This window comes from Acanthochromis polyacanthus, chromosome 15 (assembly GCF_021347895.1).
Source record: "Acanthochromis polyacanthus isolate Apoly-LR-REF ecotype Palm Island chromosome 15, KAUST_Apoly_ChrSc, whole genome shotgun sequence".
NCBI lineage: Eukaryota > Metazoa > Chordata > Actinopteri > Pomacentridae > Acanthochromis > Acanthochromis polyacanthus.
Genome location: NC_067127.1, coordinates 11,335,182 through 11,361,784, shown reverse-complemented (window position 1 = coordinate 11,361,784; position 26,603 = coordinate 11,335,182). Strand labels below are relative to the sequence as shown.

Genomic DNA, 26,603 nt, shown 5'->3' with positions numbered 1-26,603 from the left:
TGATTTAGGAGATGCATTCTGTGCTGTCATGGCCTTTGCGGCCCTCTTTGAAGCATGACTGGGGCTCCTACTCAAAGGGACTGCCGCCTCCATTTTTCGCTGAGATCTTGTTAGTACCTGGTCAGGTGACGTTGGAACTTTGACATTCGCGCTCTGCTGGGAGGTTTCAACAGCATTCTCGGTACTTTTGTTTTCACCACCTGTACTTTGTGACGATTCCTTTGTTTGCATTTTTGTAGAAGTCACTTTATTCACAGCAGGTTTTTCCACCTCTGGCTTTTCTGCCTCAGTATGTTTTTTATTGCTACTCCTAGATGTGTCGACAGGGTGATGTTCAGATGTTTTCGGAGATCCTAGGCGTTGAGAACATCTCTTCGGCAGTTCCTTTTTTGTTGTATCTCTTGAAGCCCTGCTGCTGCTCTGAGCTCTGACCGCCCTCTCTTGAACATTTTGCTTGACTGACTTTTTACCAGCCAATATTTTCCTTCTTTCCATTTTTGCTGCAGACTCTTTCATTTGTTTACTGACAGGTAGGGCGGAGTTACGTGCCTTCAGAGATGGCCTCAGGTTAGACTTAGCGGCTGACTTTGTGGTGGTCAGTCTTTTCATTTTGTTGTTTTTTAGGATTTTTGAGGCCTTTTTTAGTCTAACTGTGGTTTGCTGGACCTGCATCTTTCCTCGAATATTAGAATATTTCCTCAAGATCCTTGCACTAGCTGGATTCTTTGATTTTCCAGAGGATTTCTGGGATTCACCTATCTGTGCAGAGGCTTTGGCAGAGGAGTATGACTTAGTCAAAGTCTGAGTAGTACAAGGAAGTTCTCCTCTCTCTTTTCCTTTGACTGCATTCGCCTCTTGCTCCAGTGCTTTAGCAATTAGCTTCTGACTCTTGGGGTTGCTTTTAACAGGAGAGGCAATGGCAAACTTTTTTAAATGTTTCTTTAAGCGCTCTGCCTGTAAGCTGGGAAATACCCCCTGAGAGGTCCCTGATGCACTCGATGAGCTGTGGAAGCACAGCTGAGTTTCTGACGGAAGACGTGTATTGACCTTCTTGACAATGACAAGGGACTTTGTTTCTGTTGATTCAAGGAACCAGCGACAAATACTGGTGAGATTAAAACCTTTCATGAAAAGCATTTGGACTGGTGAGTATTTCTGGTGCTCTGAAGACTTTGGTTTACGTGCTCTGCGTTTACTTTTCCATATAGCTGCCTGTCTGTCTGCTTTGTTTTTGTATTTTGTGGCTGGCTGACCTTCTTTGTCCAATTGCATCCAGCCTTTTTGCATTTTATCATACTTAACATTCAGATTTGTAATTAGATGTTGGCTTTCTTCTCCAGTCAGAGTCTCAAAAAATTTGTTCGTTGTTTGTTTTGGGGGATCTTGTTTGGGTGTGATGAGAGCAATCTGTGAGCTGTGGGCCACAGATGATGACACTGACGGGGGCCTCACTTGAGCTTTCGTTACCCTTTCTGGCATAATTCTGACAGAAGCTACATCACTTTGTCTTGCAGGAAGACCACTGGTAGAAGGTGCTGCCAATCTTTGTGACCTCAAAGCGAACTTCTTATTGTCTACTGGTGGTAACTGTGACAATTCAGCCTTACTGCTCTCACTCCTTAATGGCATTCTTGTGGGTTTGTCTGATATGGAAGAGCTTCCATCATCTCCACTTGCAGATCTGTCCTCTATAGATGCTACATTTGCTTTCTGCATCAAAGCCACATCACTTACTTCAGCCTCCTTCCGGAGAACCCGTTTACTTCTTAATGGCATAACCTGTGTTTGCATTTCAGTCTTTACAGGACTTTGATTTTCTAATACACTGTCAAGTTGCTGTTTTCCATTCTTACTATCATTTGCTAAAGCCTTGGCAGATCTTAGTTTTTGTTTTGCCTGTAACCTTTGTTCTATTTCATTTTTTGCATTTCTTCAGTCTCTACTGGCTGAGTATTTTCACTGCTTAATTCTACAGTTTCTGGGACTGTGCTCTGTTGGGACTGTTCAGAGGCTGTGGGGTCAGTTGGCTCGATTAGAGAAGACGTAGGAACAGGAAGTGGATGAGGAGAAGGGAGGGAGGGTAGCTGCTCTGTAGATGGAAGATCAAGCGTAGTTGTAGGTTTTGGAGATGAAATGTCAGTGCCAGCATTTGAAGTGGGCAACAACACTGGAGTTTCTGGTGCCTTCTGTCTGGCTGATCTAAGCTGCCGTTTGGATTCAGTGCTTTGAGGATCACCAGGCTGAGCAGACTGTACAGGTAAACTATCCTGATCTCCTTGAGCTCTCTTTTGTTTCTGGGTTTGTTTAGTCCTTGAGGAAAGTTTAGAATGTGGGCTTGATGGTGTGTCGAAAGATGGTTCTGGCACCTGCTGAGCCACAGGACTAGTCTCAACTGATTTTACATGTGTGTGTGTTTCAGGTGTTGGAGGTTCCTCTAATTTTTTGCTTTCAATGGTCGGATCAATATTTGAATCCACAAAACTATTGTTTGGCACATTCTGGCTAGATTTTACAGGACTTTTACAAGGTGATGTAGTGTTACCTGCTCTACGACGAAGACTTCTGTCAGAGGCTGATATGGGTTTACCATTAACACAACCCACTATTGCGGTTTCTGTTTTACTCAACTGCTTTTGCGGTGTAATTCTGGTACCTTTTTTCCTTCGCCAGTGTGGTAATTCTCTAAGTGTGTCAAGTGTCTTCAACGACACATCATAGTCCTTATCATAATCAGCTTCTGTCTCCAAAGATGTGACACTGTCAACAAGTTCAGATATTTTCATTTCTGTCTCTTTCCCATGTTGCTCCTCTGCTGGACCTGTCATACTATCCTTTTCTGTCACTTCAAAGTTGTCATGGTGTATCTGCGTTTCCAGGTGAAGTTCCTGAGGCTGCTCATCCTGCATTTCCTCCCTTTTATCTTCCTTTACCTCTTCCTCAACGTGGTTCACTGGTGATGGGGTGTTACTCTGCTGGAGAACAGGTTCACTGTTGGGCAGTGTCTCTGTTGAAAGCTGGGGTTCAGCTTCATCTATGCTAATATTCTCCATCGGCTCCACTACTGTTTCAGTCAATATTTGCTGTGTGCTTTCATGAGACTCTGGCTCCTTATCTTTTACTGCTTCACATGTAGCCTGGGCAACACTTTCTTCACTTCCCGTTGTCATCCCTGATTCTGTCATTTCATCCCGTTCTCCGTCTGTGTTCATATCACTATCTTTGTTTTCTGTTGGGCACTTTAATGGGGATGGAGGGGCAGACTGCCCCTTGTTCTGACACTGATCTGTCTGACTAGGTTCAACTGCAACATCTACTTTACTCGCTGCTACCTCTACAATATCTCCTGTTCCTGGTATCACACTCTCATCTGACTCTTCTGTGGGCATTTGTTGATTCATTGTCTCCCTGCATACTCCAGCAAAAGGCATGTCCACAGGTGGGACACCTTCAGGCTTGGAAAGTATTTGTTTTGGGGTGACCAGTGTGATTAGCTCTGGCATTGGATTAGGACAGTTGCCCCTCCCAGCCAATGTACGAACAGTTTTTAACTCCCAGATTTCATCTGAATACATATGTCCTCTGGTGCTTTTTCTGGCATTGCGCCGAGGGAGCATGCTGCGCTGCTGTTCTTTGAAACACTCTGTAATTGGTTTGTCAATAAAAACAATGTCACAGTGGCCGAGGTCAGGGTCAGCCAATCCCCTACAAGTAGAATCCCTGTTCTGGTGATCAGAGGATGCTCTGATGGTTTTCCTGGCCGTCCGTGCAGTGTCCGAAGGAATGGTCATGTGGACTTGAAACAGATTTGCTGGTGTATCTTTGGCATGCCCAACAGTCTCTCTCTGCCTAGCTTGATGTGTGTGACGAGTCTGATTGTGTCTTTTCACAGAGCTGAGTCGAGCACCATGAGTCTCTGCTCTGCTGGATGAATTAGAGTTACCCTGTCTGTCCTCCAAATTGAGCACACATGACAACTTCTTACCAGCAGCAGCATTGCTGGTCATGATTTTCATCTTAAGAGGTGCATGATCACCATGACGGCTGTTATCTGCATCCACTGAATTAGCAGTGGGAGTAGCCAGGCTAGTCCCTGACCCAGGGCTGCGAAGATCCAAAGCAGGGCCAGAAGATACAGATGTTTTTAGAGACACAGCATTCTCTGGAACATTTTTCACTGTACAGCTTGTTGGGATAGAATGGGACATATCCTGGACTTCTGACTTGGGAGTGGATTCACAGGGAAATCTTAGCTCAGGCCGTGATTTCTCAGGGGTATTTTCCTGGATGCCAGAGGTAGAGTTAGGGGTTTTCGGCGTATGGGAGGATCCAAGTGCCTTTACCTCCGTCTGTAGAAAACCTATGGCATCTACTATTTGTCTCTGATGGTGCGGGCACAGTTTGGCCATGAACTGTTCCAACGTGGATGTGGACTGCAGGTCTTTTGCTTTTGCAACACGGAGGTCTGGAGACTCACTAAAGGGAAAAGAAGAACAAAATATATGTAATTGTACATCAAGAGGAAGCAAAATGGATTCATACTATTATGTGACTGCTATGTGATCTGGAGAAAAATGTCAGTTGACTTTTATTGCCTAACAAAAGTTGTGTTTGTGTAAAATAATGAGCAAAAAACAAATGTATTACAATGTTTATAGTTGCATATTTATTAGAAGAATAAGTGATTTTAAAAAGTGAATCATTCATCCAGTGAACTTGACCAATAACATTATTACAGCTACTACATTTTTCATCTTTGCACAAGTGCTGTTTTTACAGTATACATCTAGAAAAAAATTAGACATGCACAAGACATTTAGTAATGGTAGCTCACTTTGATTAAAACAAGTCAAACACATTTATCACTTGAAATAGCAAATACATTAGGGGCAAATATTGAGTACATCAGTTTTGTCAAGTTTTCATTTCGAGTTTCTTTGTGACTCAGTGTGACATTTAGATGCAAGTGCTCAACAACTTAAGACAAATTATCCAGGAAAAGAAAAATCAAGCATCACCAAAGATATACAAAATAATAATTATTAATACCTATGAGGTTTTTGTTGTGCCAATACAAATTTCATACAGGTAACTGTATGAATAGTTAACTGGGGAAGGAGGGCATTTTTTTATTTATTTTTTGTATACTTGTCTGACTATGTATCAGTGTGGCAGGTCTAGGAGAAACTTTGCTGATGACTTTGGGACATTTATATCACATTATGCCAAAAAAATCTTTCAATAAGTATGAAAGGTTTTCCAAAGCTACGCTGTGGTGTTTTGACAAGAGAATTGAAAAAATTAAACCATGTCTATATTCCTGAGGCGACATGTCACAAGGCTAAGGTAAATATTGAAAAGATAAATTGCTCTTCACACAGCGTATACCGCAGCACAAGAGGTGCTGTCAACTGCAAGATCAACAGCCAGAAATAAAATTAGTAGCCTGTTGATCACTGTGTTTAAAAATATGAGAACTAAAAACTAATATGACGTTAATTTAACTTTAAATAGAAATGCATTATCACATACCATTCTACTGATATTTTTATTTTGTGAAGCTGAAACATGTAATCTGTTCATATGCCTTTTTTTTTCTTCAAATTTGAGCTACAGCAAAGATAGTGGAATAACTTGTGGTAATCTTGCTACATAATCTCCACTCCTTTTTAGCTTATAGCAATATAAAATGATGGCAAAGTGAAATTTCATGGATCAAGCTGCTAACTTAGGTGGGAAATTTGAAACTAAAAGATTCAGGTAAATTTCCTTCTTTTAGTCTCAGTATATTCCATCAGATTTATGTCCAAAACAATACAACTGTTCTGTTTTGTTTTGGTATTTTTAAATACAGATTTCAGCTTTATATCACAACGGTTACAAAAACATCTGAAGTGGGAGGTCTAAAAGTTGTAAAGTGTGTAACGCAAGGGAGAAGACTAAGAACTATTTGTTGCTTGAGGCACTGACCTGGAAAGAAATTTGTTAATTAAAAACCCCACTGGTCAACATCTTACCTGCACTGAGATTATATTGACATTCATTAGGCAACATAATAAAATTAATGACAGCAAAAAGATCTACTAAAGGTTTCTTTTTGGCTCTGAACAAAAAAAAAAAAGATTTGTACAGCATGCCAAAATATCTCAACTGTAACTTTTGGAGATTTGAAAGTAAATTTTAGAGGTTAAAAAAATAACATTTGCTGGAACTACAACCTGACTTTTTTTTTTTTTTTTTTGCTAAGCTAATAAACACATCCCTGCTTGCAAGGTCTAAAGAGTAAAGTGTAGTACCTGAATAAGTAGTGGTAAGTGTTTCATCCCTGAGAGTTTTGCTCTCTGTTTCACTTAGCATTGCAGTAAGGAACCGACACAAAGCACATGCCTTTTTCTTCCAGTGAAAGTAAATACCCAAGCCAACAAGCACAAGCAAACCAAATTACAACCGAGTTTCACTATATTTCACAAGCACACACATGCGGATGCGTTAGCTCATCCACAATATTCATATACTATACATGTGGGACATAAATAATCTGCAACTACACACTACCATACGAGGGCATATTATCTCACATCTTTAGTGAATCCGTAACCAGATTTTGAACTGGTTTAGTAATATTTCTGTTACAGTTAATATATTTAATACACTGATGACTTAACACACCAACAGTCCAGTATTTGTCTTCAATAAAACACCCTCAAAGGGAAACTTCACCATATACGACCCACTACCCAATGATACACACGATGTAGTCCAATCATGCAAAATACACCCAGCGTCATCATTTGTATACTGTGTTAAATCATATACACAAAGACTAAACATGTTTCTATGGACAGGGATACTCTTTAGTCATATGAAGAGCCGCATCATATGCAGTTGAAAAAAAAAGACTTTGGTCCTCATATGTTATATTTATCAAGCAAAAGATAACCAACGTGTGTCAGAATAAGGTAGGACAGTCTCTCGCATCTATCATATAAGACATCTAAATATACCTTTCATGCATTATAAACTCAATGTTTCATTTTATTAAAGCTGTTTACATTCATGGTTACTTAAGTGATAATAAAATTATTAATTAATCAATATTGATTAATAAATACCGCATTAACAAAATAACTCAAAATATATTATCAGTTTAAGAAGGCATCTAACAGGGGGGAAATTCTTTCCCCACTTTAGGAACAAAATGGTTCCTCCAAAGCAGGAGACCATCAAAAATACACGTCCTAACAAAACAACAAGAATTTGCCCCTTACACGCTCCATCCCCAACCCAAAGAGGAAAAAAATGAAATGAGAAAAATATTAATCAGAGCAGGGCGCAATTAAATACAAGGATACACTGAAATATTTACATATGGTTGAACTTTGATATTTTCTGCTGTGTTACATTTTCTTTCTGAACACTCTTTCTGTAACTTATTTTCCTTCACTCAAAAAAAAAATCTTACAGTAAACTCTGTATTGTGTGCATGAGAAATTGCTACATAAAAACAGCTATGAGAGGAGTAGACTGTGATATGGGATTTCCAGATGAGGTAGTCAACCATTAGATTTGCTACGATAGAAAGTGAGGAGCACAAAAACATGATTCACCCATCAAAACACCCAAAGCGCCTGTATGTCTACATAGTATTTAACGATACACTAGAAAATAAAATGTGACTTGAGTAATGCTGGATGATTGTCAATGCAAGAACAATTTAATTGATGACAGTGAATATGCCACAAGATTCTACTTAATTGTAAAAGGGTCAATGAAGCAAATGCTTCAAGTTATTCTGGTATTTTGTGAATGTGAAAAAAATATAAGATATTTGAAGCGGTTAATCAGTTAAAAATCTTGATTTTTACCTTCATGAGAGAAAATGGAAACCATATATATTAAAAAAAAAAAAACTAACTAAAAAGTCCTTGCATTTAGAGCAAGAAGTGGCAGTGTACAAACAGAGAATAAGAGAAGCCCAACAAGTTGGTCAGTAAGTTCACCATCGAACAAATGGTTGTATTGTTGTTACAGTGTTACTAATACACAAGTGTGCAAGTCCCTGAACTGCATTTTGCTGCTGAACCAATTCTCACTTAACTTTTACAATCTAGACAATTTTATGTAATATTTAATTCCTAATATTATACAGTATCCGAGTTCAAGCAACACTACATCTGAAGGCTGCAAGATTTGCAAAAACATCATTACCAAGATTTGCTAGAGCTGTGTGTCAACCTGATAAAAGAATAATGGGCCATGATCCCATATTCTGGAGAGTCCTGAGGTAAAAGTGAGAATGCACAATGAGGTGTCCTGATAGAGCAACAATGGACTAGGCTGAGAGAAAAAAAAAAAATCAGGAAAAAATTCAGTGAAAACGGGAAGAAGCCTTCTGTAAAGGTTTTGAATCAGAACAGGACCAAGACCCAATATTAGAGTAAATTTTAAAGAAATGGCTGCAGTCTGAGCTTTGGTGTAGCAACACATGAATATCTCAAGTCAGGAAAAAAAAAAAAAAATTAACCACACCCTTGCCGGTTTCAACATGAGAAAGTGTTTCTTTCTTTTCAGCTAAAAACTAGTTTTGGATGCCAACAATAAATTTCAAATAATGCTCCCCTGATAAAAAATACACAGTAAGCCTGGGCTTGTTTTGCAACCGCACCAGGAAATCAGAACCAATAATGGTCAATAACTAAACTCTTAAATGCAATTCAACCTGACACAATACTGTACATTCACTGATTCAAGCCAATGAAAACAATTTTCACTGAATTTTTGCCTTGGTAACTTGAGAAACAGGTGGTGTGTGTATTGAGGCATGATTGTAACCTGGTTAGCTAATTTGGCAAGCTAACGAATGTTAACAAGCCACAACAAAGTATCATTCTCAAAAAAACAAGACGCTGACTAAAAGAGACAATTCTTTATCACGTGCAGGAGGCATGCATGTACGCATGTATGTGTCTGTATATTCTACATATGTATAGAAATACAATGTTTCTCTTTTGTTTTGATGAATTAAAAAACAAAAGCAAAAAAATATAAATTCTACTTCTGTGGCGCATCCCAGAGATAGTACATGAAATCTAAAAAAATATGAGCCCTAAATTACATACAACTGAACTGCTCTGAATGCTTACACGAGCACTGAAATGCTACTGATAACTACTTAAGGTAGGTTGTGAAGACATCTGAGAGTAGGACACGCACAACTTGTCAGTAAGACATCCTGAAATGTTACCTCAAAAGGCTTATTTGGGTATAGATGCTATTCTTCACCATTAGAAGTGACTTCCATGAGGCAATGATTTAGCTGAGCATATCTGTAGCTGAGGTATATTTCTATGTGTACAGTAATGCATTATCTGATAGAGATATGTACTTTGACAAGCATTGCAGTCCAATCTGAACTTATCCTGAGTGTAGTGAAGGCAATGAAAGAAAACTATTACCGATCATAGAGCAGAGAAAAACAAACAAGAAAAATGTAGGTGGACAAATTAGTGATGTTTGTGAAGATAATGTTAACAGAGTGAAATTCAGAACGACAGACTATGCCATCCAACAGACTGAAATAATAAATAAATATTTTATATATAATAGTGTTTTGACATAATAAATATGTTAGTGTGTGGACAGACTGTTAAATGTTCCGTGTCCACTGGAATCACAGAGCTGCATTTGCAAAACAATGACAGAGGCTTCTATGGTCCTCCATAAATGTGATATATTGATAGATAATAAATATGCTTCCACCAATATTTGCAAGGAATGCATACTCAGAGAATCCACTACATGTTCACTCTGAGCATATGATCAGTACTGAGAAAAGACACTGAGGGGCGCCACATCTTTTGCCAAGCTTTCAGCTGTGTGTGTAAAAGATACACCTATAGAGCTTTAAATTGTTATTTTCAAAGCACATTCTAATCAAATAAACTGAAATTAGTGTATGACTACATAAAAAAAATCATCAATAGCAAGCATGCCTTTCAGGCACAATATGTATTGCATGGGTACATCTGAGTGTTTAAGATAGATGACCATGCACGTACATATTCATTTAATGACAAAAGTGAGGGCGAAAATTACTACAACTATTAACTATTAGGGTTTTATGGTCAACCAAGTCAGCTACTACCACTGTCTGGCAAATGCAATGGTTAAAAGTACATTTTTGTTAGTATGCAATGGATGTATTACTCATTTGATGAAACGTTTTCATCATGGAAATCAGTCCCGTTCTCATCAGCACTCTCCTTCTTCTCAGAGACAATGTGCTGAGAATTTTGGATTTCTTCTGTTTTGGGGGACTTTGAAACACCTTGTTCCTCGACCTGGCTTATCAACTTCGTTCTCTTTTTTGGGGGATGTTTCAAGGTCCCCAGACGTTCTTTAACTTTGTATTCCAGGGTGCTGTGTGGAATGCCATAGACCGACTGGGCTTTAGACACACTCATTTTCCCACCCATTACTACCACAATAGCCTCTTCCAGTAGCTCAGTGTTGTATTGTCGATAACGTCCCCGTTTCTTCCTCGGTTGCTTGTTAGCTAGATCCGACTCTGAATCCATAGGATAGTTTGCCCCCAAGGCTTGGTGGTCAGCGGAGAAAGGCCAATACTCCTTCTCCAAACCTGAGCTATTGAGACCTCCACTCTTTCCCTGGATCTGTTTGGGTAGAATGGAAGAAAGCTTCTTTCTCAGACCATTCTCACAAAGTGACCCTGAATATTCAGTGGAAATGGAATCCCAAGTCGTGTCAGTTCCTGTGGTCAAAACTCGCACCTGGGGAATCTTGAGGTCAAAAGATGATGAATGAGAAAGGGAAAAGCTGTGATCCCTGCAGGCCTCCTGGAGGTTTCCTTTCTCATAGGCAAGTGACTTTGTCAAAAGTCCGGCAGCTTCCAACAACCTGGGTATGTCTTTAAGGTGCTCACTAGCTTCATTGCTGGTTTTCAGTTTGAGTAGGGCCCCAATATGAGTTTTCGAATTCCAGGAAGCTGATGCATCTCTGAAAGGGTCACTGGGGCTGGAGTTGTGGTTATGGCTGAGAGGTGACTCTGGGTCGCTCTCCAAATCGGCCTCCTCTTTGATGTGCAGCGAGTATGCAAGAGGCGAGGAAGGCTTATAACAGGTGGAGTGGCCGAAATTCTCCCTCCTCCTCCCATCCTGTAGGCTCCTCATAAACAGCCCGACTTGTCCGTCCGCTCTCAAGGATCGCCTGATTGGATGGAAGGAAATTGGGTGTGAGCAGAGCTTGCACAGTGCCCTTTTCTCTTTTCTAAAGGAGGATGGGTTGGGGAGGGGAGGATGTTGGCCACTCCTTTATTATATGACCTTGCTTTGGTAACATCACTAACTTTATGAACAACTGACTGTGAATGTGTGTGTGACTTTTAAGAACAAAAAAGGCTCAAGTTTGACATTTTTTTATTTGCTTGCTTTGATAATTGTTTACAAATTTTGCATCGACATAAGAAAAAGAAACAATAAAGAAAGGGCAAAGAAACAACGAAAATAAAAGCAAAGAAAAGGCACTTACTGGAATACATAGTCTTAGTATTCCTGAAGCTAAAAGCATAGCCATGAGGAGGGCTGATTTGTCATTGCAGTAAGGGAACTTTACATGTGAATGTTAAGCAGGGCACAGCAACTATGCCATACAAAATGACTAATGCAAATGAGGCTATTGGCATTTTGTGTGTGACGTTACCACTGAACAAGCACAGCAATAAAAGAGTAAGCCAGCAGAGGGTTGTTGTGTGTGTCAAACTATTAAAACCAAAACCTAACTGACCAACTTAAGTCACCAAAAAATGCACAGTTCATTGGCAACTAGTAGTTTGATCAAAATCACATTTTTAAATGATTTAGTTAAAAGGCATGATGTCTTTTGCCCTAAATTACGAGTTAATCACTACATTTCTAATTTCATGGACATTGCTCGGGGGAAAAGCATCTAATGTTAAGCCAATTTGCCTGCATCAATGACTCACACATCCAAAAAATGTCTTGTCTGTTACCCTTAGGGTCTTATGAACTTATTCTGTATTTTCACTTTCATTGCTCCATACAACTTAAATGGAGAGAGTTTTTATATAGACAAGAGGATTTTTTATCGTACTAAGGACAGTGTGCATAAAAACCAGAGGAGGTCTAATCTGATAAGAATAGATTCTATCAATTCTCCAAGCCATAGAAAGAGGAATGCATAGCCACTGGTGCTTTGCCAGTCAAAATAAAAATGTAATTATTGACAAGTTGAAGTCAAAATGAGTAGAAAATAGCCAAGGGCTGTTGTATTCAAAGAATACGCAGCATAACCTAACTGCAAAATAAAATAAATCTTATTTAGATACAGGTAATTTCTTAAATAACTGATTTATTTAAAAAATAAATAAAATTGCACTTTTACTACAGTGAAGACAATCAATAAAGGAATACAGTCCTGTCATTTGGATGAATGGAATTAAAGGAAATGTGTATTTTCTAATGTTTGGTATCAATCACAGCACAGAAAAAGTTGCCACTAATATTTAAACCAGTCACATTATAAGAATAACAATAGGTGTACAGGCAATGCTTACCAAACTGATAATAAAAACAACTCAGTGCAATCCTTCCTATCTATACTTGCAATGTAGCAGTTTCCTGAATTGCACAGGGGTTTGTGCAGGGTTGTTAAATCCTCAAAGAGCAATTTCACATGGTATTATCTAGCCAGGCGCGTGCTGCAGTGGTCTATGGGTCACTTCATTGAAAAAATGTGTTATGGATTACTCACCTTGCAAATAAGATGCAAAAATATTAGCAAGGGTACAAGTCCTGTGGTAAATCAACAGGAACCAAAAACAAGGCTGAAGTAACGGAATACTTTGAAACCACACTATTTTAAAAACTAACAAGATGCTGCCCACTCAGTCCCTAGATGATAATACCAGTGACCTGTCAGACCAAAAATGAGGAGTGCAGGTGGGTTAACTTAAATCTGCAAAGTAATTCACTTTGAAGGTCAGCATAATAGAAACTGCATCCTCTAGGATGAGTGGAAGTTGGGAGCGGTTTCCCTCGGTTGCATATTGTTTTATGTTTCTTTGCATCAAAAGAAAAACTACAGCACAACCCTATTTGTTCTTACTGATCTCTAATTTCAGGACTCCGACTTCGGGGATCAGCTGATGCTAGTACAAATAACCTGTACACCAATTCATTTAAAATTCAGTTTCGTAATTGTAAACCACAACGGTATTTTTTTAAAAAAATCACTGGAAACTAAAAAGAAAGAAATGGTTCTTACCCCTTCAGCATGGTAGCGGCTGGAGAAAGGCTGTGACTACGAACAGGCAGGTTGCTGCAGTAGCGATTCTTTTTGAGAGACAAATCAAGGACTCCATCTAAAAAAAAAAAAAGGCACATTCAGTGTTAGTTCAGACTGGCACATTACCAGAGCACTCCTTCAGTAACTCTGTTATAGTGATTTTCACACTACCTTGTTCACTGGGCTCAGCCAGGGGCTTCTTGATTGTGAGGTCAAGAGGAGCATCCTGGTCAGCCATGAGGAGTTTGCTAAGGACGGGATTCTGGTTGTGTGCTGGCCCAGCCAGGGTGGCAGCAGGGCTGGTCGGTGGAGGAGGAGCCCCTGAGAGCAAGGGTGGGGCTGGCAGGCTTTGGTCAGAGTGAGGCTGGGAATCTGGGCGACTGTCCTGAGGGGGGCTGGTTTTTGAGGTATATTCGGCAGCAAACTGTCTGATCATTCTCTGAAGAATCTCTCGAGCCACTACTGGAATGTGTGGGTCTGAGAAATTTGGCACATCTGAAAGGAAAAAAATATAGAGGTTAAATCTGCTCAGTTTGCATTCCTTTACTGAGCCATAAGTGATTAGTCAACATACCACCTAACAAACCCACTGCACTGTAAAATGTTTTTAGAGTAAATTCTTGCCTGAAGACAGCCTTCGAAACAAATAAGAAGACATGCTTGCTGAAGTTTTTTTCCTGGTGCTGTGAGAGCTATAGTTGCAGCAATTGAAATAAATGTGCAGATCATACACATTCCTAAATGTAAAATCTTACTAAGCATTCGCTGACATACACCGACATGTCTGCAGGCAGGTTCTCATGTACTAAGCTCATTAGTGTTATAAATAGCAAAATACTGACACCTGCCTCATTAATGAGACATGAAAACTCACCTTTTCTGCAGAGGACTGCATTGAGAAATTCCTCGGCTTGTTTCTCGAGCCTGCTGATCTGATCTTTAAAGGGGAGGGGCTTGGGTGTGTCTTCAAGTCCCTCGTTGTTTAAGCCAATTAAGTGTTCCTGATAAATTTTTAAAAAAAAGTTAACTCAGCAGCCTTTAGACTTGAACTGGACATATATTTACTTAAAAGTATTTTTTTTAAAGATTAAGAGTAATTTGATCAAGCAACAACTTATTCCACTAAGAAACCATGAGAGCACAGGTACCTTTAATGCACTTCGAAGATTTATTTCATTACCTCCTAAATCCAAATCTATAGCAAGTCTGGATCTTATCACATATCCTATGCTCTTTACCTAAAGTGAGCATTTAAAAGCATAAAAGCTGCAAAATAACACCATTTAGAAAGACAGCTATAGTACTTTAAGTTTTTCCACTTACAGTTGAAAGAAAGGAACAGAGGGGGGAAAAAACTTACTTTTACTTTGTCTCTTCTCAAACAGCAGAACAGACAGTTTTCATCAAATGACCAATCAGACACTGCTAGAGGTTCAAAGTCTGTAGACACAAAAAAGAAATTCAGTTGGATGATAAAATGTTTATTTTTTCTGAACTACTAAGCAATTATGATTTTAACTTCAACAGTTTTCATTGCTGAACTAATTTTATATAAAATGTAAACAGACCTGACAGAAATGATAGCATTATTAATGATAAATAAAGCACAGAAATATTTAAGAATGTGTTCTTTAATGGCCGACTGACCTTCACGTAGCACATTTTGTTTTAAGGGACTGTCTTTGTATTTTCACCAACACAGCGATCGTATTGTCTAGACCCACATGGAATGCAATTTTTAAAAAATGGCTCCTTTCAAACTTACAGTGTCTCATATTCAATTTGAATCTCATTTTTTTTTCAATGCAGAACTCAATAACAAGGCTTCCAACAGAAATGTCTGAATGAAATGAGGGAGTGGGCCACAATGCAAATGATGCGAATTGTTTTAGTGAGACTGACCAAATCAAGCATGCATTAATATAGTTCAAATGAATTTTCAGAAGCAGCTGCTTCTGTAGAAAGTCTTGTTGGACTCACTTAAAATTTCACCCACCAAGAATACTTATTGTTGTCTCACTAACAACTATGTTTACATTACTGTAAAAAAAAAAGAAAAGAAAGTTTTTTGGGCACTGTAGACTTTTACACTGGCCCCACGCCATCCAAAACACCAACTCTGTAGGAACACAAGCCATCTTCTCTTCTGCAGTTAGTAAGACTGTCTTGTCTTGAGTGAATGTACAGGGGGTACCAGATGGTACAATGGAGCAGCATTGTCACAATAAGCAGATAACAGATTACACTGAAACCACAAAACATGCATTCATGTCATTTTCACACTGGTATGATCATGGCCACACTTCAGATAAATTAAATGGTCGAAGATACTTACCTTTAAATAATTTCAGGTCTTCTACCAGTTCTTTGCCAAACAGACCTTCAAGAATACTTTCAAAACCTGAGAAAAGGGACATAAAATCCAATAAATATGCAGTTTTTAGTGGTGAACATTCAGTGGCAAGCTCAGCATATACCTTCTGAACTAGTATTTGTTCATATTTACTTCTCATGAAGGCTCAGAGCTGAAGCCAAAAGCAGTGCTACAGACATTCAAAATGAATCACTGTTTAAGGCAACCTTTTTTGCCTGACAGCCCAAATTAATTTGGTATTCAAGAAAAAAAAATTATTTGGGCCTCGTCTACTGTGCGTCACTGAGATTTCATGTAATGATGTCTTCGCCATGCCCCCAGGCTTGTCTTTGCTTTTCCATTTCAACTTGACAGCCGCTGTAAGCAACCCCTTGCTTCTGTTAAAACACACATTATAAGCTTTCACCCCAGGTTTTTACTTCATCAGTAAACACATGCACTCCATCCTCCTGTTGCCAAGCAACTAAAGCACCTACAGAGTTGGGAGTGACTGTATGTTGCAACATGAAAAAGAAAAACACAGCCAGTATTAAGACTGCTAGGTAATGGTGTCAAAGTATCCCATACAATGTTGGAGATCAGGAATTCAGCCGAAACCAAATCTCCACAGTTCATTAAATGACTTCTACGATGAAGGAAAACTAACTGCAATTGCTAAATATGCTGTATCACATACACAGGTTGAGGAAAGATTTAATGCATTGCTAATGTGATGGTGGTACCCTACAGTCTCAGCTGTTTGAAAGATATGGTGCACAAGACTTCACTTAACAGTGCATTAACACAATATGCAATGTGTGCTTAGTGCCGCAGGGTCAGAATAACCGATCCAAAACAACTACATGTTAAATCAACCACTAAAGAGGTCCAAGAGAACATCTGTCTACTGAACTGGATTTTAAGTGAGAGTGCACTTCTCTAAATGTGTCAGCCACTAAAAGGCCAAAAGTAACGGCTCGCATTGTCAAATATAAAAACAAGAAAGACAGTTTCTAAAAACCTGCATGAAGCCCATATCTACAACAGCATTGAAAATTACATTTATTAGGCCTGTACAAAAACATTACAAGCTAAATTAGCAAAATTAATTGAACTGCTCGTGTAACTACAAATCATAGCAGATGCCACAGTGCACTTCAAAGATGAGCAGAGAAAGTAGTGAGAAAATTATCAACCCTTACCATCCACTCTCTTCCAAAACTCACAGTGAATTCAATAAAAGCTGTCATCTGTTAAAAAGCCTCACTCTGCTTCCCTACAAGTTCCCACCCACTTTTCAGCAGCCAAACATAAAGAGAGGGAGGGGGGCAAAGGGGTGAAGCACAGCCTTGCCTATAGCTGCAGTGAGAGTCTGTTTCTGGGTTAGTGCACAGGACTTCAGCTGAAGCTATCCAATCCTATTTCTGAAATATTTCAGAGGCACTGGTAGAAAAGTAGGTCATCCACTTTCGTTTGACAGAGCAGCGCCATGACACCAAACTACTCTTCAGGAACTCAGTTTAGGGCATTTAAAAATGTGTCATACTGTAAACCATGACTCTGAGGCAATATTACACTCTCCAACTAGCAGAGGACAGTATGTTACAGTGGCTGATGAAAAGAACCTCTAGACACAAAACTCTTTAAAACCCAACCATTTTGGAACCAGCAACGTAACTTTCGAAGAGCAAGCTGCGTACATGTGCTAACGATAAAAATATTGATAGCGTGTAGAATTGTTATGCAAGCTCTAAAAAATAAATGAGCATATAAAAAAATAGAATAATAGTCAAAGTTAAAATGCCCAATGATCAAAATAAAAACACCAACAAGCCACTGTATTTTGTACCCTGTACTTTGCTACAATTGCCATATGCAGAAATAACACACTTTTTGACTATTAAGGTGCATTTTCTTTCTGAAGGAACATTCACCCATTAATTACACTGACAAGAGAATTAGGGCACCATTGAGCTGCTGCTACACAAATCAAGTTTGCTCTACCGTGATCAGATAGCCTCTAGATATAATAAGCAGAGGTACAATGTGATTTTAGAAAAAGAAAAAGGGCCCCAATATTTTATAACATCTACCCAATGATAATAAAACTTAACAAGGACTTATGAAAAAAGACACTGATGATAAAGATATAATGTCAACGAGGCTAGCAATCTTAATCCATGCCAAAAATCGGGGGAAAAACAGCCTGCCTTACTTATTTGAGCCTTGAAGGTATCGATCAGTGCACATCAGTTTTACAGATTTCTTTTTTGTATCTTCAGCTATAGAGTAAAGTCTGTCAATCACGCAGCTCTATCTAAGGAGATAATGATTAAGAAATGATAATTTTGCTATTTAAAACCCCTGTTGGCTTCATTTTCCCTGTACTCCAAATACATACTGCAGTTTGCCCTGAGGCAATGCAAAGCTGAGAGAAGGCACGGTTTAAGTTGAACAGAGGTATGCTAACATGAAAAATAAAATCAATTTTGCTCCGGAGATGAGCATAATTTTTTTAACTACATATTATTCAAAATACATGTGCCTCTTTTGATCATGAAATAGGGAATTATTACAAAATAAAGAAGGATGGTGTCATTTGTCTAGCATTGCTGAAGCAGATTAGCCTAGCCGCGCTAGACCCAGGTCTGAAGACACAAGGGTCTAGGAACTCTCGACAGGGAGGGAGGCGGGCTAAAAGGTTGTCTTTCAAATCACTCTGCAGCAGTTGGGTAGGTATACAACCAATCAGCGCAACGAATAAGCTGACGTAGTTCCTAGAGCGCCGGAAATCAGAGGACGCGGTAGTTCGGTGAAGCCTTATTTATACAGTCAATGGGTGAAGCTCAAGTATATTACAGACATGTTAACAGAAAGATTATTCAGAGTCGGTGCTAATGGAGCTCAACGACTGTTGTCATTTTTGTTGTCGACCCTGGCAGAGAATTAAATTCGTTGCCGTGGGTTGTCTAGCGCGACTAGGCTAGTTGTTTCCGGTTGTTTCTGTCAGAATCGTCGCGCCTCTGTCGTCACTTAGTTACGCCTTCTGACTCTACACTTCATGGTGATTCATCGGCCAGTTTTAGGAGCATCCAACCTCGAGGCTTACCGAGGGTAACTAGACCCAACCTGGCAGAGAATTAAATTCGTTGCCGTGGGTTGTCTAGCGCGGCTAGGCTAGAAGCAGATGTCACACCCCCTAAAATTTGACTATTACTCCATTTCAAATATGAAATTTGAACTGATTACTCTTGCAAAATTATTAGCTCACTATTCTGTATTTACTGTAAAAATGTGGTTAAAATCAAACCTTAATTTACGACCATTTAGTTTAAGTGTAGTCAGAAGAAATGTGTACAGTCCAATGTAAATGTTACAACTAGGACCATTATGATGACATTTTTAAAAGTGTACTGAAGTGCATTTTGAAAAAAGAGTCACTCCTGACTCTTTACACACTAGATAGTCCACAGGTAACATCCCATGTATCTACAGTAACAAAGAAGACTGTAACAATTCCGATATGCACCTGATAAACCTGCCTTTCTCAGGAGGTATGAATAGCTTTCAATCAAGGTTTTCCATGTGGGACACCTGCTGACAGGAGAGAAATTCCTCTTGGGAAAGTGACTTACTGACATACTTGAACATACACTTCAGCCTAAAATTAGGTGTACATTCAACTTTTCTGAAACCACATGAAAATCTTTTCTAACTTGGTAAATAACTTCAATTAAATGTCAAGCACAAACCTCAACCATGAAACCTAAGTCTTTCATGCAGCTTATGTACATTCGCAGTGAGCAGCAACCCTGTCCAATCTGCCTTAGCCTTCTTCTGACCTACATCTCTAGCCAATCAGAGACCGAAAGATTTGGAGTGTGTGACACTCTTGTCCTTCCCACCAGCACTTAGAAAGAGAAATCCCACAGATCTGGGATCAGCTTAACCTTCCTAAATCCTAACCTTAACCGATGCTGTACATCTCCATGACTTAAATATAATGCGCGATATAAACCCTCTCTACTGCTTATTTCTGGCACTATGTAGATCGGTTGAGTAGCCAAAGGGTTAGTTTTCTTTTATGAGCCTATGCACAAAATAAATAAACAATTTTTTGCAGTGCACTGCAAGTACATGACACCATTCATGTCATTCCAATGTGTTCAATAACAGTCAGTGAGACAAATGAAACTGACACAATCATGTGTTTCAGAAAATATTCAAAATACTAATTTTACATTAACGCACAATTTTTTGTGTCATTCTTTAATCACTAGGACTGTTGATATTGCCTAAAACTATAGTGTTGTTAGGCAATCCTGTGCCCAAGTAATAGCAGGAAGGTAGTACATGAAGAAAAAAAGACTCCAGAAGTAGTTTCTTCTCACATTATATTTCAGTGAAATTTAACTTTCAGTGACAACATCAAAGTTGCTGTTGAACTTTCACACAGAAAAATGTATCCAGATAATGTAATAATGCTACAGGCTTGTTGTGTGGTCTTGGGTTACAAATATTTAAACTGCTTAACTTCATTAAATGGCACAACACTACAGTGTACAAGCCTCAACACCATTTTTTATAAGGAGATGACAACCAAAGTCCCAAAATAGGAGTGTAAACATATTTAGAGTGCCATGTTAAAGGCAAAACACTACAACACAGTTTAAAAATTTCATCTGAAAATCCAAAATTGTTCATTTTTTCCACTTTATGGTAAGTATATTACCTTGAACAGCACAAAGAAAGTATGTATCCCTTGATAGGGCAAGAGGTACTAGCATGTCTGTTTACCCGATAACTGATCAACACCATTCTTTACTACTCATCTATGATTTACACATCACAAAAAAACACATTTAGGAAACTGCAAAAATTCTAACGTACACCATGACAAAGCGGTGCTCCTTCCAATGGATGACCCACCCTTTCCTTCTGCCGCTCTAGTGTTGCTAACACTGTACAGTACTGCATCAACCCCCACTCAACCATCCCCCACTCAACTACTGTACACAGACCATCTCTGAAGGAGTGACCACAAGCTCACAGAACAGAAGCTTCCCTTGGAACTGCAGTCAAAATAAATCTTGCTAAAGGTGGCAATTTTAGCTACAACTTTCAGGTATACAAAAGAAATACATCAATAAAATATTCACTCTTTTAAGACGACATTATGTTTTAAATTATATGTTCAGATTGCGATGCTCGTGAGAGCATAATTTTGTATGAGGAGGGTCACTGATCTTCCTGAGCAATGCTCTTTGAAGATGTAAGATGGGCCTGAGGACTAAAGGATGAGTGCAGAGATGGCAAAGTTGCACAAATTAGTTGAGCTGTCACATATGTTATACAACACATACAGATCAAGTCTAATGTCAAACCATTTAAAAAAACAAAACATTACTGTTGCCTAATATGCTATCCACAAAAAGCAACATACTGTAGGTCAACAGACAAGCTTAGACATTACATAGACATGAGCAAAGCAGTGCTTGAAATCTGATTTGGCTACAACAAATGTTGTCCATTACAAGCAATATAGAGTTGTTGGATCATGCTAAAGAGCAAGCAATGAGGTGGCAACATTGAGAAACATCTACAGTGTAAGAAAAATTCTTCCATGAATACTTAAAGTGATATGATGCAAACTTACACCCAAATGGTGTAATGTTCCACAAAGCACAACTTTGAATAACAAATATAAGACCACCATGATTTTAGACAAATATGGAAAAAGAGAGCGCATGCACACACAAATGCTCAAGTAAACACACAGACACACACATTCAAAGACAGTCACTTAAGCTGTTGATGATGTCTTGCAAAATGCCAACAGATATCAGCCAGCTCTTTTCACAAATTAGGAAAATGTAGGTCAAAAGCCCAACAGAGGGGGCATGCTGGAGCAGAAAATAGGCCATGCAAAAGTTAAATTATAAACAAGACAATCTGCCTGATGTTAGCATTTTCTTGTTTTATATTTGAGCACATACTTACTCCCACTCACCCACATGCCAAACACAAACATAACTCAAATTCCAGGCATTTCAGAATGTTAGCTGGTGCTGTTCCAGTCCAAATTTTCCAAAATCCAGACAGAACGCATTTTCAGCAACACAGTTTGCATCTGGGGGCTGGAGAACCATAACCACATGTATGGTCAAACATACAGACAATTGTTGTCGCTGTTCTATGGGACAATTGCACTTGTCTCTGCCCTGCAGTTTTACTGCTCACATTAAATACACAAAGACAAAATGTCCATTTCAGTGGGGTGGTGGTGGCGTGCAGCCTTCTCCACCAAAAAGCCAAACAAAAGTATGTCCTTGTTGTCGTGGACAGAATATGCCATTCTACAGCCAGCAGACTGATGCTGTTGTCATGTACTCTGCAGGCTTACAATTATAGCCCAAACACAAGGGACATTTGTCAATCATAAAGGGGGAACTCACCAACAGAACAGTCCTGGGTCCACAGCTAGTGACCAGTCAGAAAGCTATTATTCTCTCTCCATTTTCTTTTCTATAACCAGCAGTCATCCCACCTTGCATTGTAGCCCTTTAGATGGAATAACTGTGTTCAATCTATGGAAGCTATGCTAAAAAGCCATTGCCAAGTGTCAACAATCATCAGGGTCGTTAGTAGTTACAGTTGTACTAATGTCACAAAAATGTAGTGTTCATTAAAGTATGATGCCTAAAACATCATAAATAATTCTGGACAGAAATAAATGTGGTTAAACTACTCCAGGACCGATGATCATGTGCAACAGACTGACAGCTTTAGCTTGTATGTATATCTTGTTTTTCTGCATTTGCTCTTTAAAAGTATAAAGTCAGACTTTAACCTACTCCAAATACAGCAAGAGCTTTAAACATGCCACACGACAAATATCCTAAATGTCAGGAAAAATTTACTTTTTGTGCACAGAAATAGTGCATGCCTTGTGTGTGTATACATTGTACATCTCAATAAGATCTATACACAGTAGCCACTTAGTGTGAAACTGATGTAATGTGACATTTTGAGATCAGCAGCATGATAATAGTGTTTCCAATTTTAAAATAGTCTGCGTCCCTCAGTTTAAATGCTGTTTTAAAATTTGCTTTACATTCTGCCAAAAGTCCCAAGGAAAAACACTGCATATATTCATGTCTAGCATTAAAATTTTAATTATATTGCATAAAATATCACCCAAACCATTTCTGAACGATGGACTGACAAACTTACGTGTGTGATTTTGGTCTTTATGATTCGAATCTTCAAGTTATTTTCTCAGTCAGTCTCAGTCAGGTCAGTCTTTTAAAATAGTCCGTGAATGAAGATGCTGTATTCCCTTTTAAGGTAATGCATTCTTGTCAATAATCAGATATGTTCCTATCAGACAAATATAAAGGTGACAAGAACATCAAATGTGAATTTTGATTAAATAAACACTGGGTTCAGGAAGCAACTCCCTGCTCCTCATTTACGTGATCGGTCTGAGTGTGATGGTGCAAAATGTCTATACTTGCTGTTGCTATGTTACTGAGTCACATGGAGAAGGCTGGGAAGGCATGGATTTAAAAATGACCCCTCCCTCTTCTTTAAACCTCTCTGTCAAACTGCGTTAAACTACTAAAGCCATCTATTATCATGTGCGGAACACGATAATTAGATGGTGAAAGAAAACGCATCACGGGACCTTGAAATCGCTCGTGGAGGTCTATATAAATAACAAACACATTTAATACGCATGCATCCCAATCATCTACCACTTTTAAAGGATGTTAAATGATTAGTTTGGTGCTTCATTTTGGGTCTTTTTGCACAGCACTATTCACAAGTTATGCACTGTTAAAAGCCTATTTCTCATTAATGAAATTTAACGAATGAATGTGGCTACTTCACTAGGTAACAACACAACTACATCATGCAGACCTGGACCAAATGGCACATCTTTTAGGAGCAAAACTACATTGTTTATGCTAAATTTTAAGTCCAGCTGCAGGTTATGAATCCTAAATAGCACACTTACTGCAGCACAGACCTATGAGCAAAAACTTGAGGTATACTTCAATTGACTTATATACTTCCTATAATTAAATTCTCCTTAAATAAGCTGTTGTCGTAGAGGATTAAAGGTCTACAGCCACGCTAGCATCTTTGTAAAAGACATTGGTGCTTTTAGCCAAATGATAGCACATTCAAAAGATACTATGTTTACCATGTTCGCCATATACTGTACGGAAAATATAGATTAGCAATAGCTGCCACGCTCGGGCACGCAATGCAACAAGCTTTGAGTAAATAAATGTTTGTTTTTTTAGGCACATACGTTAGAGAAGTTTCACTGGTGTATCGTCGAAAAAGGTAATTCGCCCAGCGGTGGGGTCTCTTCCACTTCCTCAATGCAGTAATGCGCGTCCACGGGTGGTAATTTGAGGCAAGCTAGTAAGCTAAATGTTAAGTGAAAACATCACCTCACGGCTATATGTCGCCCTCCCCCATCCAAAATACAGTATCACACGGGAACGCGCTTTTTAGCAAACGGACTGCTTTCGGCCGACGCGTCGCCCACTGACACTCCCTTTAAAACAAGCACGGTGCCCTTTAAACAAACTAACATTACGCCAGCAGACACATAAAGTCTCCAGTTGAGGCTCAATGACGATAAAAAAACAGCGAAGAGGCCCAAGAAGTGGTGCAACATGGTCACAAACTGCAACATATAACTAACTGCTCCGGCTGGGTGTCGTGAGAAGGAAACAGTTGAGGACAAAAAAGTCGCTCGGAGATGCCCCGAGTGAGTGCGGTAACAGATGGGTATTTACGGCGATAAAGGTCACACAGAAGCGAAATTCAGCCCGCAAAATTACACACTGTGTAATTGGCATTATCCTTACCTACACAGTGAATGAGTTTGTGTCGCCACGAGTCAAGTTCCTGCCGAAAGCCGCGCCTGTCGATTGTGCATTGCTGCCTCCTGCACAAACTCGCCATTTTCTATCGCTCTCTGGCGGGCACCAGCACGGGAAGAGGAAGCGCTCTGCTATGTGAACGCGCGCCGCCGTGGAGAGGAGGAAACCACTTCAGAGGGAAATGCCTGCAGATCTCAGCAACACACAGTCACTTAATCAAACAGCTTGATTACATCAGCGTGCAGATAACTGAATGAATATACATATAATGCTACCAATAAAAAAACAAGAAAAAAACAACAACGATAACGTCATTTTCATTTGATAGTTATCCATAATGGGAATTTTAGGTTGATACTTTTTGCAGTTTATATCATATCAGATGGGGCTTAGGTATTTTGGACTTCAAATTTAAAGACCAATAAGTATGTAATATAGACTGAACTTTACTTAAGGCTGGATAACTAGCAAGGCAAAGCAAGCAATTGCCCTGGGGCCCTACATCCACAGGGGCCACAAGGGCCCCGGGTTAACTGTGTGGCAAGTAGTATGTGGCAGTTTGATTAAGTGAATAAAATAAATTAAAATGGTTAGACCTTGAGGCACATTCTGCATTTTTAACATAGATTGTGTATAAAAGATGGACATGGCCTGCAGAATGCAAAATGAAGCTAATGTGGTAATGTCTTAAACCTGCAATCACTCTAATTGTATAAATAATTGTATAAAAAATACTATAAAGAGCATTCTGCAGTGCAGAATAGGCTGGCAATCCTTCATTACCACATGCTGGCTTGTGTTTATATGTGCCAAGAAAATGGTATTTGACAAAAACCTAGCAGAGCTGTCTTACTGCTTGATTCATACCCCTCAAGAAATGTGAATTTTTCACTGTGGAGGTTGGTGTTGCTGTTTGCAAAATGAAGGGACTTTATAAAATGTTAACATATAGCTAGCAGAAGGGGATGCCGAATGGCAAGCTTATATCTGTAATCTACATCCAGCGAGTCAGAATAACATTTTTGGATAGAATTAACGTTCTTCATTACTAGTTTTAAGACTATGTAAATACATTGTTCATGATGAATTTTACTCACATTCAGAAGAAAATAGATAGTAAACGGCTATGTTGTAATGGACATGTTACTACAATATCTGCTTGCACATTATCCCTAGGTTAACAGTCAGCTACACCCCTCACTCACCACATCCAATTTCAAAAGAGTAGATAGCAATGGCAAAATACCAAACTGGAGGATAAAAAAGTAGTCTACAGCCCAGTCACAATGGCCATCTTTTATATCCATCCATCCATCCATCCATCCATCCATTCTCTATACACCGCTTTGTCCTCACTAGGGTCGTGGGGGGTGCTGGAGCCTATCCCAGCTGACTCGGGCGAAGGCAGGGGACACCCTGGACAGGTCGCCAGTCTGTCACAGGGCTACATATACAGACACACAATCACATTCACATTCACATCTACGGACAATTTAGAGTAATCAATTAACCTCAGCATATTTTTGGACTGCGGGAGGAAGCCGGAGTACCCAGAGAAAACCCACGCATGCACAGGGAGAACATGCAAACTCCATGCAGAAAGATCCTAGGCGCAGGCTGGGATTTGAACCGGGGATCTTCTTGCTGCAAGGCAAAAGTGCTAACCACTATTCCACTGTGCAGCCCCCCCCCCCATCTTTTATATGCAATTTATAATTTTTAACAGTGTTGTTGGTATCATTGTAGTGTAGACCATTTTAATGCAGACTGAAATGTCTCAAAAGCTACTTGATAGTTTGCTATGGAATTTTGTGCAGGCGTGTAACCCAGAGGATGAGGGCAGCCAACTTCCTATCATTTCTTCTAACATTTTTGGCTTTAAGAGAAATAGTTCCACTGTGATAACTGGTGGTTTCCCAAAATATGGCAATGATATTTTGCACAGACATTCATAGTTTCCAGAGAATGAATCCCATTGACTATGGTGTTTCGCTGACATTTTCTCAAGGACTACCTACAGTTTTCAC

The 26,603-nt window shown here is 39.2% G+C and overlaps 1 protein-coding gene across 2 annotated transcripts; it reads right to left on the bottom strand.

The window, feature by feature from the left end:
* Nucleotides 1-1,362: 1,362 nt before the first annotated feature.
* wu:fc17b08 (ligand-dependent corepressor) lies at nt 1,363-24,708 on the bottom strand. 2 transcript variants are annotated; one of them, XM_022197017.2, is made up of 7 exons: nt 24,562-24,705; nt 15,656-15,721; nt 14,681-14,760; nt 14,195-14,321; nt 13,492-13,815; nt 13,300-13,396; nt 1,363-4,473 (listed from the first exon to the last, which is right to left on the bottom strand). In XM_022197017.2, the coding sequence occupies exons 1-7, from the start codon at nt 24,656-24,658 to the stop codon at nt 1,911-1,913; spliced, it is 3,354 nt and encodes a 1,117-aa protein (XP_022052709.2). In that variant the 5' UTR covers nt 24,659-24,705; the 3' UTR covers nt 1,363-1,910. The 2 variants fall into 2 exon arrangements, with proteins under 2 accessions (XP_022052709.2, XP_022052710.1); XM_022197018.2 differs by lacking the exon at nt 1,363-4,473 and adding an exon at nt 4,641-11,223 and having other exon boundaries at nt 24,562-24,708.
* Between the last annotated feature and the right edge of the window lie 1,895 nt (nt 24,709-26,603).